Source organism: Sorex araneus, chromosome 6 (assembly GCF_027595985.1).
Source record: "Sorex araneus isolate mSorAra2 chromosome 6, mSorAra2.pri, whole genome shotgun sequence".
NCBI classification, from domain to species: Eukaryota; Metazoa; Chordata; class Mammalia; order Eulipotyphla; family Soricidae; genus Sorex; species Sorex araneus.
Genome location: NC_073307.1, coordinates 120409392 through 120429974, shown reverse-complemented (window position 1 = coordinate 120429974; position 20583 = coordinate 120409392). Strand labels below are relative to the sequence as shown.

The following is a 20583-nucleotide window of genomic DNA, read 5'->3' as shown; positions in this document are numbered from 1 at the left end:
AAACAGAACTTAAAATGAGATTGGAGGGGGGAGATTCGGGGAAGGGCTGGCCTGGTGTTCCAGGCTGAAAGCAGGTCTGAGCAGAGGCCCAGCAAGCCTCTTTTAATGAGGTTTCCCATTAACAGACTCTGTTTTTGTTTGGGGGCCACAGTTGGGGGTTCTTAAAGGCTCCAAGCTCTGGAGTGATCCCCCCTGCTGTGCTCAGGGGGATAATATCTTTACTGGGGGCGTTGAACCAGGGCTTCTGCAGCTGCATGTAAACGCCTGACCTCCGGTACTATCTGCCCAGCCCCAAGCGGCGTCTTTGCGGTACATGTAAGAGGTAAAGAAGCACCGAGGTAACTTCCTTATTCCAAGCAGAGAAAAGAGCAATGTTGAACGTCTTGGGGACCCGAGGTGGCTGCCAAGTGGGTGATGCTCATCAGAAAGGCCTGTGGGCCCCCGCAGCAGCCGGATGTGTGGTTGGACCGTTGCTAGGAGCGAAGGGAACCTTGTGGTCGGGGAGGGGGCTAAGGCGAGCCCTGCAGATCCTTCAGGGCCCTTAGCTCTCCGTTAGATGAAATGGAGCGCCACAATCGGATTTCCCTGAGAGGAAAAAAACGGGATCTGACGTTTTAAAAGGATCCCTCTCGCTGCTGTGTGGCAGAATCAACTGCAGGGGGCCAAGGATGGAAGCCGGGAGACCCCCGTGAGGAGGCTAATGCAGAAATCCAGGAGAAAGAGGGCGGTGGCTGGAACCAAAGTGGTAAGGGAAGAGAGGAGGTGCGCTTGGCTTCCCCCCCACACACATAAAAAATAAAAGAAATGGGGAGGAGGAATCGGAGAGCTAATACACTGGGTAAGGCGCTTGCCTTTGCACCCACCCTCACCGGGGTCGATCCCTGGCACCGTGAGCACAGCCCGGTGTGGCCCAAAAACCAAAAACGGAATTTAGGATCCCCTGCCTGCTGCAGATCATTGCCCCCCAAAGCCCTGTATCCGGATGGAAGGTGGGGAACCCCCGGCCGCGCCGCGTCAGTCTGCTGACTGCGGGATTGCGCCACGCGTGGGCGGCGGAGACCCCCCGGGTGCCCACGAGATCGCCGAGACCGCGCGCGCCCCAGGGAAGGAGGCCGGAAAGGAAGGAGAGCTTGCTCTCCAGATCTGCGCTGGGGGGAGCAGGATGGGGAGCCGGTGCTCCCCCGATGCCTCGAGAGGGTCCTGAGCCCCCCGCCTCCCGCCCCCGGCGCTCTGTGCGCCCCGGCAGGCCACTCCGCGTATGCAGGTGTGGGCATGACGCGGGCATGACGCGGACAGCGCCACAGCACCCCCTCCGTGTAACTCTCGCTCTCGCCCCTCTAACCCCCTCCCTCCCTCCCTCCCTCCCTCTCCCCGTTCTGACCCCTTTGTCTCGCTGGCCTCGACCCCCCAAGTCAGTTCTGCACTGGAGGGGTCGGGGGGTGCGTCCGGGGCCCGCGGCCCCGCCGGGGTCCCTCTGGCGGTCGGCGGTCGGTGAGCAACGGCCCGGGGCTCCGGGCGCAGAAAATCATGAATGAAATGGAAGCGGGGCTCCCTCTCCCCCGCCCTCCCGGGCCAGGAAAGCTCGGCGCGGGCGCGGCGCCGGCGGGGACTCCGAGGGGAGAAGACGCCGGAGCTCGGGGTGAGGAGGGGAAGGTCCGGCGGCGCGGGCGCTCCCCGCCCCCCGCGCGCACCAGCCCCGCGGGCCCTGCGCAGCTCCCGGGGAGCGGGGCGGAGCCGGGGCTGAGGGTGCCCCAGAGCCCCGGCGGCGGCGGCGGCGGCGACTGCGCCCGCCCCAGCCCCGGCGGCCGCGGGGAGCCCGGGCCGGGGAGCGCGCACGGAGCGCGGGCCAGAGCGTCGGGGCGGACGCATCGACGGACGGACGGACAGACGGACGGACGCCCCCGCACACGCAGACGCACGGAGCTCGGCGCAGCCCCCGCGCGCGCACACACACGCACACACACGCACATACACACACGCTCGCGCGCGCACACGCACACACCCATACACCCACGCACACACACACGCACACGCGGGGCGCACGCACACGGAGACACGCGCCCCCTCCTCCCGCCGGCCTGCCCGCCCGCTCCCCGGCGCCCGGAGCCCGCTCTGGCAGGTAAGTGCGGCGCCTGCCGTGGGCGCTTTTGCTTGCCGGGAGCCCGAAAGCAGGCGGGGCGCGCGGTGCATCCCCCCCACCGGGGTGGCCGCGGACACCCCGCTCCAGCCCTCGGGGCCGAGAAGCCGGCGCCCGCCCCCGCCACGCCCCCACGGGGCTACCGGGCGCCCCGGGAAGCGGGGGAGGGGGGAACTGGGAGCGGGATCGCGGGGTGCGAGTTCCCCCCGACACCCATCCTCCGAGCTGGCGCCGTGGGGGAGCGGAATCCGGGTTGGGGGTCCCGGGTCGGAGCCTGTGCGGCCGAGACTGCTGCGCGGCTGTCGGCTGCGTCGCGGCTCCAGGCGCCGAGGCTCCGGAGGGAGGTCGCCCTGCTCGGCCTATAAAATGCGGCTCCCAGCCTTCCCCGGCGATGGAAGCCTAAAACACCCGCTTTCACATCCACCCCCAAAACCCAAGCCCCGGGGTTTTCATGCCCAGGCAGCCTCGTTTCCATTGCGGAGGCCTTGGCCCAAGCCCCATCTAGACATGGCCTGGGTCAGAATCCTAAGGGTATGCTGAGGGGAGCAGCGCCGGAGGAACCGTGGGAACTCATGCAGTCCCCTCATTTCACAGACGGAGAAACTGAGGCCCGGGTGAGGCAGTCGCCAAGGTCACTGCAAAGTTAGTGAACAGAACCTGTGTTTGAAGCTAGAGTGCCTGGCTTTCATACTTAACACCCAGCATCATTCGATCCCCGAGGCCCCCCTTCCCCCATCCCCCAAACCAGAATTTGAAACCCAGAATTTCATCCTAGAATTCAAAAAAGCCTACCCTCCCAGCCTTGTCCGAAAGGAGCTGCAAGTGCCTTTCAGTTGCTACCGTACCTATGTTTAAGGAGGGGAGGGGAGGGGGTAAAAAAAAAAAAAAAGTAAATAAGTGGGTCTTTAATTTGCTCTTTCGCCTGAAAAGAGAGCTCTCTTATGCAAGCACTCCAGGTCTGAGATCTAGTTTGGGAGATGGGAAGCGATCCCAGAGTGGAGACCAGATTCCAGGGTCGTCCAAGACTTCTCTGCCTGTATCTTCAGCCAGACCAGTTGGTTTGGCCTTCAGAGACTCCTCATGGACCGCCTTTCCCCACTTTGACCCAACCTTAAACTCTCCCAGGTACTCTCCTGTCTCCGGGAGGCCTAGGTCTTCTCTGCCAGCTGGACTTCTTTCCCCAGCGGTGTGCAAGTGCCCCAGTCCTTGGCTTCCAGCCTCCCCCCTCTCCCTTTCTCCTTGATGTTGGTGGAGAATGGCCTCTGGCCTTTGCTGACAAAGCTGTCGGGGAGCTTGAGTTACAGCCCCCACAGGGCTCAGGTGGTGGCTTAGCACACAGTTCCCTCAAGGACAGCTGGATGACCCCAGAGCCAAGCAGAATGCCTGACCCAGAGAGGGTTCCCCGAGGGGTGGGTTGAAGGAGAGCTAGCTGGGTGCTCAGGGGGCAAGGTCAGGCCTGCCTTGGAGAATTGTGGAATCTGGGGTCCTTAGCTCCGAGGACTTGGCTCAGTCTCTAGGGGGCCTGAGGCCCTCAGCTGGGTGAGCTAAGCTGGATGGGAGCAGAGCCAGGGGGGCTAAGTGGCATTATCTCAGTGTGGGCCCTAGAAATGACACAGCTCCAGGCCTGCCTTTTGCAGAGACTTCAGAGTAAGTGGTGGTCCCGGAGTCTTTGCGGTTCGCGAGGTGCTGGCCTCGCTGAGACCCAGGACCCTTCTCGTGGTTCCCACCACTTCAGTAACTGCTCAACACCTCCTTGGGTCTTTGTTTCTCTAGCCAGAAAAATAAGAGCTTCGGGTTGGAGATTGTCAGGATGTTTCTCACGTCTGAACAGGTTGGGGGCGGGGAGGGAGCACTTATTTATGTAACTGCAAAAGGCCTGCTTTCCCCTTCTATGAATGTGTGGGAATAAGATGAGATCATTTATGTGAGGGGACTTGCACCGTGCCTGAGGCGGAGGAAATGTTGGGAATTGGTGGCTGTTAATACAGCTAAATTCCCAGCTTTCTGACTATACCTCCCAGTTGCTTCTTCGTTCAAAGTGCCCACGGATGTGGGGTTTGTAGACCCTCAAGGTCCTTCTCCTTCAAAAACAATTCCTCACTCCTGTTGCTGACCTGTTCCTGGAAACCTCCCTGGAAGAAATGGTACTTGATCAAGCTCTTTTGCACCTAAGCATGATGGCGTTTAGTAAGTTACATGGTATCAAAGCATTTCTTGTGCCCTATCCCTTGTACTTGGCCCCTAGAGCATACCTGTGACATCAGTAGGCATTATGATTCTTATTCCGTAGGTAGGGACGCTAACAGTTAGAGTTAAATTTAACTAAGGATGTGTATGGACAAAATCTTAGGACCACAGTTTGCTTCCAGCTGGGATCATCTGACTCCATATGACGAATTCTTCTTTCTTTGCCAAACTGCTTTGTTCTTCCCTCAAGAATCTGCCCTCACAGAGAGACAGATAACGTCTTGGAAAGAATTGAGAAGAAGGGAGCATCTTATTCTCCTGGAAGATTAGAAATGGTGTCTTGGAGGATTTAGGTAGCCTCAGAACCCCCGATCAGAGTGAGTTTACTTGGTAGAAGAAAAGAGGGGAAACATCCCAAGGAGTGGAAACAACCAACTCATATCAGGACTTGTAGGGCTGGATAGAAGCTGAAAAGTGACTCTTTCTAACTAAACAAACAAACAAAGATACGAAGAGTGGTAGGAAGGAAGCTGCAGAACAGGATGGAGACAGTTCCCGGGGCTGACTTGAGGGTGAAGCTAAGTTTTTGAACGGGAGAAGGGAAAGATATGATCAGACCTGGCCATGAGGAAACTCATTCTGGCAGCCCAGGGAGAACAGATTGGAGCCGGCTGGCAGGGAGCCTGGGTAGGAGATGATGGCAATGGTCTTGATGAGAGATAAGGGGGGTCTGGTCTGGGACGGGGGTGGCTGTAAGAGTGAGGAGGAAAAGGTGTCTATGTGGGAGGCCACCATGTCACCAAAATCAGCGGCTGATGGGATATGAGTGTCAGAGGAAGGGAGGAATGAGAAGTGATCCCAAGGGGCTGTGCCTGTGTGCCTGAGGAGCTGTTCAAAGAGTCCAGCAGGAGAGGGACTGGGTAGGCTTCTAAGTGGTCTCAGGGTCTGGGTGGTAAATCGTGATGACTCTTCCTGCAGAGCTATATGTTCACCAGGACCCAGGCTCTCAAAAGCTAGTTTGCTCATTCATTCATTCATTCATTCACTGTCACTGTCATCCCATTGCTCATCGATTTGTTCGAGCGGGCACCAGTAATGTCTCCATTGTGAGACTTGTTGTTACTGGTTTTGGCATATCAAATACGCCACGGGTAGCTTGTCAGGCTCTGCTGTGTGGGCACGATACTCTTGGTAGCTTGCCGGACTCTCCGAGAGGGGCAGAGGAATCGAACACGGGTCAGCTGCGTGAAAGGCGAATGCGCTGTACTATCACTCCAGCCCATTCATTCATTCACTGTCCAAAAATGTATAAGCAACGTTTGCCCAAAGCTGAGTTCTTCTAGGCTTTGGGAAGATAGTGCTGAAAATAAATAAATAAATAACTGCTTGCCCAAGCTCTACCAGGGAAGATAGAAAAGAAAAGATACTCATACACAATATTTATTTTTCCACATACTATATGAATTTATTTATATGAAACATCCAAAATAGGCAGATCTATAGAACAGATTGTACAAATAAAGGGGTTTCAGGGCCTGCAGGCAGGGAGAAAAAGGGATGATCACTTATAGGGTTGTTTTGCGGGATGATGAAATAGTTTAAAATTAGCACAGTGTGAGGGGTACATGACTTGGTAAGTATATGAAAAAAACTGAACTGTACACTTTAAAAGGATCAACTTGATGATATGTTAATTATACCTCAATCAAGTTATTAAAGTAAAGATGTATGGGCTGGGGAGAAAGAATGGGCGGGGGGCAGTTGAGGAGGTAAGGCGTTTGCTTTACACATGGACAGACACAATATTTAAAGGGGTGAGAAGCAAGAGTAAGGGTGAATCTCATGGTAAATATGCTTTTAAATTGGAATTGTCTTTGAGAAAGTGATATTTGAACAAGGACTAACTGATGAAAAGGACCTGAAAGTAGCATTCTTTCCCAGAATTGCTACTAGACCTGCAAAGGCCCTGTGGTCATCATGTCGTTTTCAGGGAATAGCTAGCTGCTTTAAGAGACAAAGAAGGGCAGTAAGAATGAAGAGAGAGAAGCAAAGCCAGATCATGGGGTGCACACAAAACTTGAGGACAAAATTTGACTCACTGTGTTGTGTCACGGAGAACCTGGTACTAACTAGTCTTGCATTCTCTGTGCGTAGGAAACCCAGGATGACATTAAGCAGTGGCTCTCTACAGAGTTAAATAAATGTGGAAAGCAACCATTTGTGTATAAAACCGCATATCTTGGACTAATAAGAACCTATAAATAAAGATACTGTGGCATAGTAAACTGTAGTGTGATCAGAATGATAAAGCTCAGATGATTGGGATGTCTGTGTTGTCATTTAAATATGAATATTTGAGTCAAATCTGCATATTTTACTCACTGTGGCTTGATATTATAAACACTGCTGTTGACTAAGTCTAAATATAAAACATACCTGAAATGACTGCAAAACCATTAAAAAGAGAATATTTATGGTCTTCCGTTCCCCGCTTCCAGTGTTAATGCACAGTCTTCTGGCTTCGTTTCAAATTTCCCTTGTGCAACCCTTTCCTTCCCGGCCATTTCCCTCAAAGAGATTTCAGAAAAGCTCATGTCCAGCACAAAGACCCTTGTGTGCAGGACAAAGGTAAAATCATCATTTCCGGTATATTGAAAGATTTCCAAAAAGACAGGGCAGTGGGAAGGAGACATTATTTAGAGAAATATAAAATCTTTAGGCACTTAATTGTTTAAATGGGCTCTACTAGGGGGAATGGAAAATTGCCAGAAGATGGCTTCATCATTGAAAGCTTTTTCTGCAGTAAGTTGAACACAGGGGATAAGTGAGCTTTCCAAAATACACAGCACTCTTTACCAAAAAGTTTACCTACTTACCTGGAAATATATACGAACAGTCTTCTGACCAGTGTGGGTTAGTCTAGCCGGTATTAACTCCTGTGTTCAGCGGTAAGCATATCTATGATTAAGAACCTGGCAAACTCAGAACAGACCTGCTCCTCTGGCTGACTCCATTTCTGCAGCTCTGGGAGGTAGAACTTGGGTTCCAGGACCACTGAAGCACCAGGTTCTGTGACCTGTGATATATGCAGGTCCACAGATACTATCTCCCTGGAGGAGAGTGAGGACCACCACACCACGGGGGTGTGGTTCCCTGCAGCTGATTTGGTGGGTGGTGGGAGAGGGAGGTGGTCATCCACAGACAGTGCTGGAAGTTAGGCTGGATCTGGGGGTGAAGGGGCAAGTTGATATGGTCTCAGTCTTCTTTGAATCAAAGGCTTGCCCAAATTTTCCCTAATTCAGGTTTCATCATCTCTACAGTTGGAAAGTTCTGGTCAGCCCAAGCACGAGGAACACCCTTACAGTTTCGACTGTGTAAGGGTGTTACAAAAGCTTTTCCTTCCATCCTTTTAGGTAACATTATGGGAAAATACGGCTTTTCCCTATTCAACATCATCATCTCCATCTCGGCCGCATCTGGTGAGATGTAGGATGAGAACCTCAGCCACCGTGTCTGACAAAGCTCAGAACCCCCCAGACTGTTCAAGGAAGAAAGTTTCAATAGGGAAAATGAAGTCATGCTCCTTCCTGGTCCCTGGGATCTCGACTCGGGTTTCTATACCAGAGTATGCAGCGCAACATGTCGGGGTAGGAAGGGAGCCTCTGGAGTTTGATGCCTGGGAGCCACCAGTTGTAGATTTTTGTTTGTTTGTTTTGCTTTGTTTGTTTTCGGGGTGGGGGATGCTGTGCCCAGCAGCATTCAAGGGTTACTTCTGACTCTGTGTTCAGGAGTCTCCCTCAGGCCTCAGGGAACCATCTGTGGTGCCAGGAATCAAACCAGAGTTTACCACATACAAGACAAACACCTGAACTCTGAACTATCTCCAGCCCCAGCAGATTTTTAAAGGAGCGAGCATGTTGGTGAGAATTCTTTTTTTTTTCTTTTTTTTTTTTCTGGGTCATACCCAGCCATGCACAGGGGTTACTCCTGGCTCTTCACTCAGGAATTATTATTCCTGGCGGTGCTCGGGGGACCCTATGGGATGCTGGGAATCGAACCCGGGTTGAACACGTGCAAGGCAAACATCCTACCCACTGTGCTATTTCTCCAGCCCCGAGAATTCTTTGGCCCAGTCTCCTGGCTGCTGTGATGGTAAGATAAACTAGCAGTCTCTTTCCATAGTTAAGTTACGCGGGTTGCGGCCATGGGCAAGGTACACCCAACTTTAATATGCATCCCCAGCTCCCCACTTATCTGAGAGCAACAAGGGATAGAATTATGGATCCAGCCATGGGCAACATGTGGTTGACTGGAATCATCCCCAAAGATTATGCATTTCATCATCAGCTTAAGGATGTTGGCCAGTCCTTAAAAAAATAAATTATCCTGTGAAAAGAATGAAACCTTACTCTAGAACAAATGTAAGATGAACCAGGAAGTTATAGTCCCCACCCTGTTCCAGCCATAAGTCAGTGTTCTTTATGAGTTAAAATTGGGGTCTAATTAGCTAATTATCCTGCACTTTCCATTGAATATTTTACCATGACTTCCATGTCCATGTACCTTCTCCCCCTCCTCCATGATTTGACTGTGTTTTATTGAACCATTTCCTCATTAGTACTGTGTTTTGTAGAGAATCTTCTCAAACGCTTACTCCTCCATCTCATCTTCCCAAGGTCCAAGCGAACTCAAAAAGCCTAGGATAGGGCCAAGAAGGGTTGAGGACGAGGGCAAAGGAAAGAACCTTGGGCACAGAGACTGAGTACCTGCATGTCAAGCAGAAAGCCTGGCTCCATCTCTGTCACCACATGGTCCCCAGAACACCTCCAGCAGTGACCCTTCCCCCCAAGCACAAAGCCTGGAATAATCTCCAAGCACCACTAAGTGTTGTCCCCAAGCAAAGAAGTAAATATAAAGTAAAATAAAAAGATATTTTAAAAAAGAAGAAACCAAGCGTCAATTGTGGGCAGATGCAGCTTGCTTTTTTTTTTTCTTTTTGAGTCACACCCGGCGATGCTCGGGGATTTCTCCGGGCTCATGCACTAAAGAATTACTCCTGGCGGTGCTCAGGGGACCATATGGGATGCTGGGAATCGAACCCGGGTTGGCTGCGTGCAAGGCAAACGCCCTACCTGCTATGGTTTCAGAGTGCTTTTTTTTTTGTTTGGTTTTTGTTTGGGGCCCAGACCCACCAGTACTCAGGACTTACTCCTTGCACCCAGAGATACATATGGGATGCCGGTGGTTGAAGCAGGCTTGGACACATGTAGGGCAAATGCCTCCCCTCTGTACTATCTTTCCAGCCCCAAAATGGGGCAGGAGGGAGGAAACTTTTTTAAAAAAAATGTTGAAATCTATCAAATACGCAATTTTAACTCTTTTTTTAAAATTGTGGGCCACACCTGGTGGTGCTCAGGGTTTACTTCTGGCTCTGTGCTCAGAAATCACTCCTGGCAAGCTCAGGGGACCATATGTAGTTCTGAAGGTTGAACTCAGGTTGGCCATGTGCAAGACAAGAGCCTTAGCTGCTGTACTATCTCTCTGGTTTTATTTTAAGCATTTGGAGGCACACAGTTCTGTGGCTGTAAATGTATTCACTTTGTTGTCAGTCATCACCACCAGGTATCCACAGCACTCTTTTTTTCATCTTGCAAAACTAATTCTGGGGGCTGGAGCAATAGCACAGCGGGTAGGGCGTTTGCCTTGCACACGGCTGACCCGGGTTCGATTCCCAGCATCCCATATGGTCCCCTGAGCACCGCCAGGGGTAATTCCTGAGTGCAGAACCAGGAGTAACCCCTGTGCGTTGCTGGGTGTGACCCAAAAAAAAGCAAAAAAAAAAAAAAAAACCTAATTCTGGATCCATTAATCAGGTATTCCTCATATCCTGCTCCCCATCAGCCTGTCGGAACCTCTCTTCTACTTGTTCTCTCTGTGAATGCACCTACTCTCGATACCTCACATAAGTGGAGTCATACAATACATATTCTTCCATGTATCTGACTGATTTGCTGTATCAATGTTTGTAAGGTTCCCCCATAACTTCACATCACTTGTGTTATGTATCTGTGACAGATTATTTTTTTCTTTTTTTTTCCTTTCTGTTTGGTAGCCACGTCCAGCAGTGCTTAGGAGTTACTCCTGGCTCTGCACTCAGGAATCGCTCCTGGTGGTGCTCGGGGAACATATGGGATTTCAGGAGTTGAACTTTGGTCAGCCATGTGCAAAGCAAACAGCCTACCCACTGTATTATCACTCCAGTCCCTGTTCTTCCTTTTTTGAGGCCAAATAATACTCCATTGTTTATATATACCATGTTTTGTTTATTCACTCATCCACTGATGGACACGTGCCCTGCTCCCACCCCTGGTTATTGTAAATGATGCCGCTGTGAGCACAGATAAGCAAGTATCTCTTTGAGTACCTGCGGCAGTTCTTTTAGGTCTATACCTAAATATCAAATGCTGGATCCTATGGCATTCTACTCACTTAATTTTTTTGAATGGGCGGGTAGGCTGGAAACCCTAATAAGATGTTAAGACTACAGGTTATAAAGAAAACATTTTTAAAGCAAATTTTGTGTCAGCCCTGTACAGCCAATTTTGTAAAACCAAATGTTGTGCATGGCCTTGAGGTAGAGGGGAGGAGCAGAAGCTGACGGGGGATGGATGCAGCCTCTGGTTTGGAAAGATTACTGTGATTGAGAGGCACTGTGGGTGGAAAAAGAAAACTCCCAGGAGAGGCCTTAGTGGATGGAATTCATTCATGCTGGAGTCTGCACCGAGCCAGGAAATCAGTGCTGTCCCCAGGGCCCTGCCCACAAGGGGGTTACATCTGTGGGGATGCCAGAGGCGTAACCTGGCAACGGTGCCTTCCTGATGCCAGCTGCCACAATAATAAGCAGAACCTTTTACTGGGTGCTTACTACCTTATTACACACACACACACACACACACACACACACACACACCCCTCTTCATGACAGTCTTGTGCAGAAGGTTCGCCTTCTCTTCTTCTGACAGGTGAGGAAACACTCCTGAACTTAAGTAACTTAACCAAGAACACACAGCAAGTCATTGACAGAATTGGGATTCACACCTAGGCAGTTGCTGTGCTCTGGTACTGAGCAGAGAGCTCTAAGAACATGAGAAAGGAACCTGCCCCACCTGGAGTCTGAGAAGGCTTCCTGGGAGAAGGGGTCAGGGGAACATTTGAGTGTAACTTGACTGTTCTCCTTGAGTCCATGATCTCAGAAAATGATTTTTTCTGTAGCATCCAGCCCTGTTCCTAGGTGACTCTGACCATCTAAGGGCACCCCCTGCTTCAGTGCCAGGCTGTATCAGATGGTGGTCACATGTCATCCTGGTGCTTGCTGTGTGGCAGGGGGGCAGAAGATGGGGCGGGCAGGCGTGAATGACTCCTTCTCCCACAGACTTCACTGTATCCTGCTTCCTGGACCAACCTACTTCCAATACCTCTAGGGTGCCTTCAAGAAGGACCCCAAAGGCTGGAGCAATCGTACAGAGAGTGGGGCACTTGTCTTGGACACAGCCAACCCAGGTTCAATCCCCAGCAGTTCATATGGTCCCCTTGAATCCACCAGATGTGATCCCTAAGCACAGAGCAGGAGGCAGCCCTGAGCTCCACCACATCTGACCAAACCCACCCACCCCTCCACCCCCTGCAAACAAGAGGGATCCCAAAGTTCCCACTGGGCCTAGGCAGAGTTAAGCCAGTGAGCTGGAGTTCACCAAACACAAAACCTGGGAGTGGTGGTAGAGGTCATTTGTCCACCCTGTGTGTGATGTCATTGACCCTCATGCCTGGACCGAACATCACTGAACTCCCATCATTGCCAAAGCCCTGTACTGAAGTGACTTGTTGTTCCCCGTGGCCTGTGGCAGCTTATCAGCTGGGAGCCCCTAGATGGCTTCTAGGTGGGAGAGTTCTTTGCCATGAAAGCATCCCTGGCCCCTCTGCACCCTGTCCTTACCTGTCCTCCCTTCAAACTCTAAATCATTGTGACCACTGGACAGGCTCACACAACATGTACTTTTACATAGGAAATGTGTAATCCAGAAGTGTTCTGTTCAGTGTGTGTGTGTGTGTGTGTGTGTGTGTGTTTTAATTTTATCTTTGGGGGCCACATCCAGAGGTGCTCAAGGCTTACTTCTGGCACTGTGCTCAAGGATCACTCCTGCTGGGACTCAGGAGACCACATGCGGTACCAGGGCTCGAACCCAGATTGGCCTTGTGCAAAGTAAGCCCTCCCTCTCTGGCCCCTGTTCAGTGACTTTTGATGATTGTAGGAAGTCATTTTACCCAAGCTGGATTCGAGACGTGAGACATTTCTGTCACCCCTGAAAGTTCCCTCTTCCTTCTTTGTAGTCCATACCTGCCCTCAGGTAACTGCTGCTCCGGTTTCTGTCATTGCCAACAGGTGTTTGTCTCTCTGACCGCCCTATAAATGGAATCATACAGGAGGTGGTCTTTCGTGTCGTTCGCAGAGCAAAACACACGTGTGGCACCCCCAGTTTTCCTGACGCACACACAGTTCTAAAGCCAGCTAGGATGACCGCCCCTGGTCTTGGGTGTAAGTGAGCATGTCTAAGCCCGGTGCAGGGAAACCGCTCCCCGGCGCTGAGTGCCCTGTGCTGCCTGGTTCCAGCCCACTAGGGGCCTTCCCTCCCCGCAGCCCTGCCCTTCCACTGCTCCAGGTTTTTGCCCCTGCCATGTTCCCTTCTCGCCTTGTGTGCTGAGCTTCTAGCGGAGGGCGGACGTGGCCTCTCTGCACAGCTTCCCAGACTGCCCCTTGTGCCTGTCGAGGCCGTCCCTGGAAGCCCTAGGTGATGAGCAGTACAGTTTTTGTTTTTATTGTTGGGTAGGGCTGGAGCAATAGCACAGCGGTTAGGAAGTTTGCCTTGCACGTGGCCGACTCGGGTTTGATTCCTCCGTCCCTCTTGGAGAGCCCAGCAAGCTGTCGAGAGTATCCACCCGCACGGCAGAGCCTGGGAAGCTACCTGTGGCGTATTTGATATGCCAAAAACAGTAACAGTAAGTCTCACAACAGAGACGTTACTGGTGCCTGCTCGAGCAAATTGATGAACAGCGGGACAACAGTGCTATAGTACAGTGCTATTGTTGGGTATTTTGAATGGTTTTTTTTAGGGAGGGGAGTGGTTAGAGCCACACTCAGAAGTGCTCAAGGTTTACTCCTAGCTCTGTGCTCAGGAATTATTCTTGGCAGTGCTCGGGGCACCCTATGGGATGCCAGCAATCGAACCCAGGTTGACCGCATGCAAGGTAAGCACCTTACCCACTGTTCTGTCTCTCCGGCCCCTGTTCAGCACATTTCTGACTTGGCTCATGGACTGGGAAGCAGGTTATGGGCAGGGCCAGGGTCTGGGACTTTCTCCTCTGTGTATCTCCACGCACTCAGCACAGATCCCGAGAGTGAAGAAATGAATTCTGAGGCTTTGCCTCAGGTTTATGTTACAGGCAAACTGGGTTTAAAATAACTCCACAGAATGTATCCCAAAGTGCCCTGTGAAGCCATTCTAAGAAGGATAGTCCCAAAAGTCAGCGTTGTCTCCAACTGAGATTAGAAACGCAGAAGGAAGCAGAGCAGAGCCACCCCCCACCCCCCACCACCGCCCGCCCTGGCCTTTCTCCCCAGACCACCTGACATCATGGAAAATGGTATTGGTGAGTGCAAAATAGTCAGAGTCAAGAGAACAGGCAAGGGATCAGTCGGGGAAAAACTGCCGAGAGGAGGAGAGTTCTAAGAGTTTTCCACAGGAGTCCGGGGCAGGAAGTTACATAACCCTAGGGTGATGCACAGAGAACCTGAAACCATGATCCAGGCTGCCCTGGATCCTGGGCCTGGTTGGGCTCTTGTCATCCTGGCTCCGAGTCTCCTCTTTCTTCCCCCTCTTTTAGCGGCCCCTCACTTAGCCACCCCCTCCTGGCCACCTTCCTGAGTGTGCAGGAAAGGGCAGGATGCCCCTGGCCTGGCCTTCCGTCTCACCGCCTCCTCGCTCGTGGGGATCCGGCAGGAAACCATAAGCCTTCTCAGTCTGCACGCCCCCCCAGAAGCCAAGAGCACAGGAGAGCCCGGAACAGCCCGGGGAGGGGCTCCCAGGTTTCAAGTCACAGTCCAGGACCCTGAGGGATGGTCCTGTGCACTGGGAAGGCCCCGCCCTCTTCAAGCTGCTCTTTCCTGACTTGCTCTCATTAGCACCAGGAACCCCTGATGGAGCCCGAGAAAAGGGGATTCAGAGGCTTGTAGTTGTGGTTGGTGGTGCAGAGAGCGGGTGTCGGGGTGGGGGGAGACTGGCCAGGCAGCTCTGAGCTGAGCCGGGGAGCCAGTGGTCAGCAGGAACGGTACCTCGACTGCAGTCCTTCCTGCATCCAGCCTTGCCCAGTGCTCCTGTCACAACCAGAGGCTGCAGCTCTCCGTGCCAGGCTCCCGGGAGAAGAAACTGAGGCTCAGAGCGGTCCAGGCAGTGACCCAGGGCCCGAGGAGAAAAGGTGGCAGAGAGAAATGTTTCTACCTCCCGCTCCAGCCTTGCTCCTGAGGACAATTGCCCACAGTGGGGGATGTGACAATGGTCCTCTTGTCTGGGTGGAGGGGGAACGTCCCTAGCGTAGGGCCCTGTGTTGACAGCCATGGCAGCCCAGCTGCCATCAAACTGACCACCCATGGCCCGGGCCTCGCCTCTGGCCTGTCCTCTCCGTTAGTGGAGCCACAGTGGCCACATTCCTGCTCTCATGGCCCTCGCTCCTGTGTCCCACCCCCAGTGCCTGCGGCTGCCTAGTGGCATGTGGTCACTCAGTCTTCCCACACCGCTGTCAGCGTCTAGGAAATTAGATATTGGAAAGTGCTCAGCACGTGTTAGCTGTGCAGCTAGGATTTCACCAGGATTCAGGAGGCAGCGGTGGGCTACCTGGGCAGCCCAGTCTAAAGCCTGTGATCTGTGGTTTGTTTTCATTCACTTTGGTCTTTGGGCCACACCCAGCAGTGCTCAGGGCTGACTCCTGGCTCTGTGCTCAGGGGTCACTCCTTTTGTTGCACTCAGGGGACCCTCTGCAGTGCTGGAGATCAAGCCTGTGTCGGCGAATGCAGGGCACGGTACCATCCCTCCAGCCCTATTTACTTCTTTGTATCGAGGTCACTGTTAGTGGTGCTGGTGATGAACTCAGAATCATTCCCAGTGACGCTCAGTCCAGCAGGATGGTGCTAGAGGTTCTGTGCTTGCGTCCAGCAGAGTCGGGGACAGAGAGTTCCTCACTGGTGGTGGAGTTGGGGACTCTGCGGTGTCAGCGACCCGATTCGGAGTCTTTCCCATTCAGGCATATGCTCAGGCGCCGGAGGTTGAGCTCTGTCCACAGCCCTGATGGTGTTTTTCTTCCTCGTTTGTGCATATGTGATACGGAGTAGCAGGGATGGAACCCAGAGCCTTACACAAGCAAGGCGAGTGCTCTAACCACTGAGCCACAGCCCTGGCCCCTTCTTTGGGGGTTTTCTGTTTCTTTATTATTTTTTTCCAACACAACACCTTCACAGTGCACACGCCCTCTTTCTCCCAAGGATTCCAGCACCCCACCCTCCCAGTGCCCCAAACTCAAATATGTGGATCAGTTCTCCCATTATGTTGCCTTTAGCCTTTGATGCTAGCTTGCTGTATATTTTCATTATTATTATTATTATTATTATTATTATTATTATTGAATTACCGTGGGATACAATTACAAAACTATTATGATTAAACTTCATTCATATAATGATCGAACACCCATCCCTCCACCAGTGTACATTTTCCACCACCAATGTCCCCAGTATCCCTCCCACCATCCCCACCCCAGCCTACCCCCTGCCTCTAGGGCAGACAGTTTCCTTTTTTACTCTATTTTTGGGCATTATTGTTTGTAATACAGATACTGAGAGGCCGTCATGTTTGGTCCCTACTCTATTTTTAGCACACATCTCTCATCCCAAGTGATTCCCTCCAACCATCATTGACCTAATGACCTCTTCTCTATCCCAGCTGCCTTCTTCCCCAGCTCATGAGGCAGGCTTCCAACCATGGAGCGATCTTCCTGACCCTTGTCTCTATTCTCCTTGGGTGCTTGTTAGTCTCATATTATGTTATTTTATATTCTACAAATGAGTGCAGTCATTCTGTCTGTCCCTCCCTTTCCGACTCATTTCACTGTTGTTGTGTATTTTTATGTCCAACATATGAGAAAGATCATTCTGTATCTATCCCTTTCCTTCTGACTCATTTCACTCAGCATGATATCCTGGTGTTCCATCCATGTTGCTGCAAATTGCATCATTTTCTTCTTTCTTGGAGCTGCATAGTATTCCATTGTATATAATGGGATATAACTTCGTGACCCATTCCACTGTAGTTGGGCATTTGGGTTGTTGTCATATCTTGGCTGTTATATTAGGTGTGGCAGTGAAAATAGATGTGCATATCTCCTTTAGAATTGTTTTTGTGTTTTGGTGATTGCTGGATTGTATGGTAGTTCTATTCCTACTTTTTGAAGAGATCTCCATATTGCCTTCCATAGAGACTAAACCAGATAACATTCCCACCAACAGTGGACAAAGTTTCCTTTCTCACCACACACAAGCCTGCCAACACTGGCTGTTTCCAGGCTTTTGGATACATGCCATTCTCATGGGCCTGCGATGATATCTCATTGTTTGGACAAAACCACCTTCCTTGTGGTATTAACAAGCCGCATAGACATGCTCCAACTCTAGCCCATTTCTTTGTCTTGAATATTTGCCCAGTGCCAGAAAGAGGGGGAAGGCTGGAAATGCCAGTCCATCTCAGAAGCAGTAAACACCTTGCTGGTTTCAGTAGTCTGCACCTGGGACTTGGGCCTGGTCAGTGACACTTACTGGCTGTGTAGCTGTGAACTCCGTCTCTCCAAGCCCCAGCTCTACATGTGTAGGCGGGATGGCTGCGTGGCTCCCAGAGTGAGCATGAGAGATGCAGGGTTATAAACCCCGGGGTGGTGTGTGGAGCTCGGCTGAGGCCAGGAAGCAGTGCAGATGGGTTACCTCTATCTAGCAGAAAGGTGAAAACATAAGGGCGAGTGCCCTGTGCTTCCAAAGGGAGTCGGGGAGGCTGCTGCTGAACAGGTGACCTTAGAACAGGGTCTTAAATGGCAAATCAGAGCTTTCCAAGTAGAGAAATGAAATGGGGTCTTTTCCAGTGGAGGGAAAAGTGCATTCCCAGACTTAAAAACTGTCCCAAAGTGGGCAAGAGCGCCCCCTGGGTGAGGAAGTAGCTGTAGCAGGGGTGAGTGCAGCTGTGAGGTGAAAGTGCTTCCAAATGTCTAAATGAATGGAAATACTGGAGCACCCCACAAGAGGTGCGATCACGCCTCCCGTGTTTGTGGTTGCCTCTTCTCTTGCTGTAAATTAAACTGTGTATGTGTGTGTGTGTGTGTGAGAAGAGGCACCAAGAGAGAAAGAAGAGACAGACACAGAGACTGAGACACAGGGAGACACACAGACACGCAGAAAGCGACAGATACAGAGAGACAGAGATACAGAAAGAGACACAAAAACACAGGGGGGATACAGAGACACCGAGAAACACAGAGAGACAGCGATATAGAGAAACAGAGAGACACAGAGAGAGACACACAGAGACAGAGAGAGAGAGAACAGAGGAATGCCTTTGATCTTGACGAAAGTGAAACAAGATGACTCTTGGTCTCAGAAATCTTGTACTCCAGTTGGTTGCTCTGTGGGGCTTCTGCCCTCCACACAGGTAGGACTGTCCACAGCAGACACTGTTCAGCACTGCCAAACGTAGTCTCCACCAGTCACCACTTGGGGCAGGACCTGTCCTCCACCCCTGGTGGCCAGGCAGCCGCGTGTCCCTGTCACAGGGAACACACCCTGCTCCTCTCACCCCACCGCACCTCCACCATCCACCTCATTAATCCTGACAGCCCCAGAAGTGAAGCTTGACTTTAAAAGAAAAAGGCCTTTGGGGGCCAGGAAGGTGGTCCAGTGGGCTGAGCACAGGCTTTGCATGCTTTGGCCCTTCGCTCAGTCCCCAGCACTGCCAGGAGTGACCCCTAAACACTGAGCACCCCCAGAAGAAGAAGAAGAAATAATGCAGAAGAAGAAATAAAACTGCAGAATCTGCTGCTTCTTCATGTGCCCTCGACTCTGCTTAGCGCCTTATTTTCAACAACGAGGAGGCTTTAGGCAGTGGGGACAGAACAGTCCTGACAGCTGTGTGACCTGGGGCAGGTCACTTTACTTCTCCGAGTCTCCGTCTTCTCAGGGGAGGAGAGAATGTTCTTCTTGAGACTGTTCTCGGGATTCAAGCCGGCCTGACTTCTCTGGAGACTAAGGAAAGAAGGACCATGAGAAGGAAGAACATCCCCATGGGTTGCGGTCAGTGGCCTTGCTTCTGCCCCAGTGCCTTCCACATTGCCCCTTGTCAGCCCTGATTCTTTTCTATTGCTTGAAGGTTTCCAGCTCCAGACACCCCCTCCCGTGGCCTCCTCCTGCCTGGAGCAACTCCGCCCGCGTCTCTTTCGTGCCACAGCTGCTCACCCCCTTGCTTTCATTTCTCATCAGAGATCCCTTCCTGTCTACCTCTTTAGAGGGTGCTCATTGGCCTCCTCTTCTGCCACCAAGCATGCACCTGTGTTGCCGTTATTTTTGTTGTTGTTTGTTTGGGCGGCCACATTTAGTGGTGCTCGGGGATTACACTTGGCTCAGTGCTTGCAGGTTGGTGGGGAGTGTCACTCCAGGAAACCTATAGGGTCTGAGATCACACCTGGGCCTCCCTCTTGAATCACCTTTTGCATTTGCTTTTATTGGTTTTCGTCATCCCTGATGATGCTCTGGGTTTACCCCTGCTCAGGGATCATTCCTGGTGGACCTGAGGAATCATATGGGGTGTTGGGGGTTGAACCAAGACTGGCCATGTGCAAAGCAAATGCCTCCCCGCTGCCCAGCCCTTACCTTTGACTCCTTGCCCCCCTCCAGTAAGCTGTGAGAGCCCCAACTTCATTGCACTCCCAGGGACTCACTGGGACCTATCTGTGTTCGTGAATGCAGTAGACAGTTCTGAACCAAAGAATGTTCCTGGCCCCGAATCACACAGGAAGATGAAAATGTGTGTGGCCAGGTCGGGCCTCCCCAGCACCTGCCCATCATCCCTGCCCCTGAATCTCTGCCATGCCCACGTCCCCCAGCTCCCGCCAGCAGAGCAGGAGGGTGGCACCATCGGTGTCCGCACATCACAAGCAGAGAACACGCAGAGCCTGTGTTTGCGATCTAGAACACTCCAAGTTTGCAGTCGGCTCAGACGTGGGCACAGATGGCTGGACAGTGGACAGCTGGGCAGGATGGAAATAGCAGTGAACCAAGCATTGGGAGTCCTGGGCTCAGAGTCTGTCTGTTCCTCAGTTTCCTGCACTCAGCCAGTCTGGGCACGGCGGCTGCCAGCAACAGCAACTGACACAGGAACTCAGATGGAAAAGCTCTTGTTCGAAGGCTTGGGGTACGGCACAAACTATCTATCAGCCACCTCTCTCCCGGGCCCCCTTCCTAGGACAGGGGACAGACAGGACACCAGGGGAAGGGAGCACTGACTCCCCTAAAGGAAATTGGGGTGCGGGTGCGTGGAGAACTCCCTGAAAACAACTGTTCACAACACTGTGTTACCTGGGGCCAGTCACTTAGCCACTCTGTGGCCTGGCTTCCACATCCGGGTGTCCTAAAGCCGGCCTCTCCCCTCCCTGCAAACCTCCGGCGGGGGATGCTTTGTGCCTGAGTAAAAGGCCTTGGATGGTGTGACTCCATGGCAGGGGGTGTGCACTGCCCTACAGGTCACCCCAGGGTCCACCCCCTCCACGTGCCTGCTCTGGACATGGGCCTGGTGAGCTGAGCTCAGATTTCCATGGAGCGGGCGCGTGCTCTGCCCCTGCATGGCGACATCAGCAGAGGAGAACCTGGCAGGTCTCTTCCTGGCTGGGGCCTGGCCATCTCCACCAGGCTGGGAGTGCCCGGCTTTGCTCCCTGTCACTGCAGAACCCCCAACACCTACGCAGCTGAGCCACTGCCGTGTCCTTCACTCGACCTCCACCGTGTGCATTGCCAGGCGAGGCCCGAACACCTGGGGTGCAGGGGTGGCTGCGGAAGCCCGTTGGGGCGGCAGGTGCACTAACAGCTAACTATAGCGGCAGAACAAAGTAAGGCGAGGAGAATC

The 20583-nt window shown here is 52.3% G+C and overlaps 1 protein-coding gene across 2 annotated transcripts in view; it reads left to right on the top strand.

Moving 5' to 3' along the window:
* The first annotated feature begins 1169 nt into the window (after positions 1-1169).
* Positions 1170-20583, top strand: part of PTPN5 (protein tyrosine phosphatase non-receptor type 5) — a 66027-nt gene continuing 46613 nt past the window's right edge. The window contains exon 1 of one of the 2 annotated variants that reach the window (XM_055141241.1): positions 1170-1264. In XM_055141241.1, coding sequence (XP_054997216.1) covers positions 1185-1264 — 80 coding nt within the window. In that variant the 5' untranslated portion in view covers positions 1170-1184. Of the gene's footprint in view, positions 1265-1374; positions 1640-20583 lie in introns of those variants that run through there. The other variant, XM_055141242.1, reaches the window with a different exon arrangement.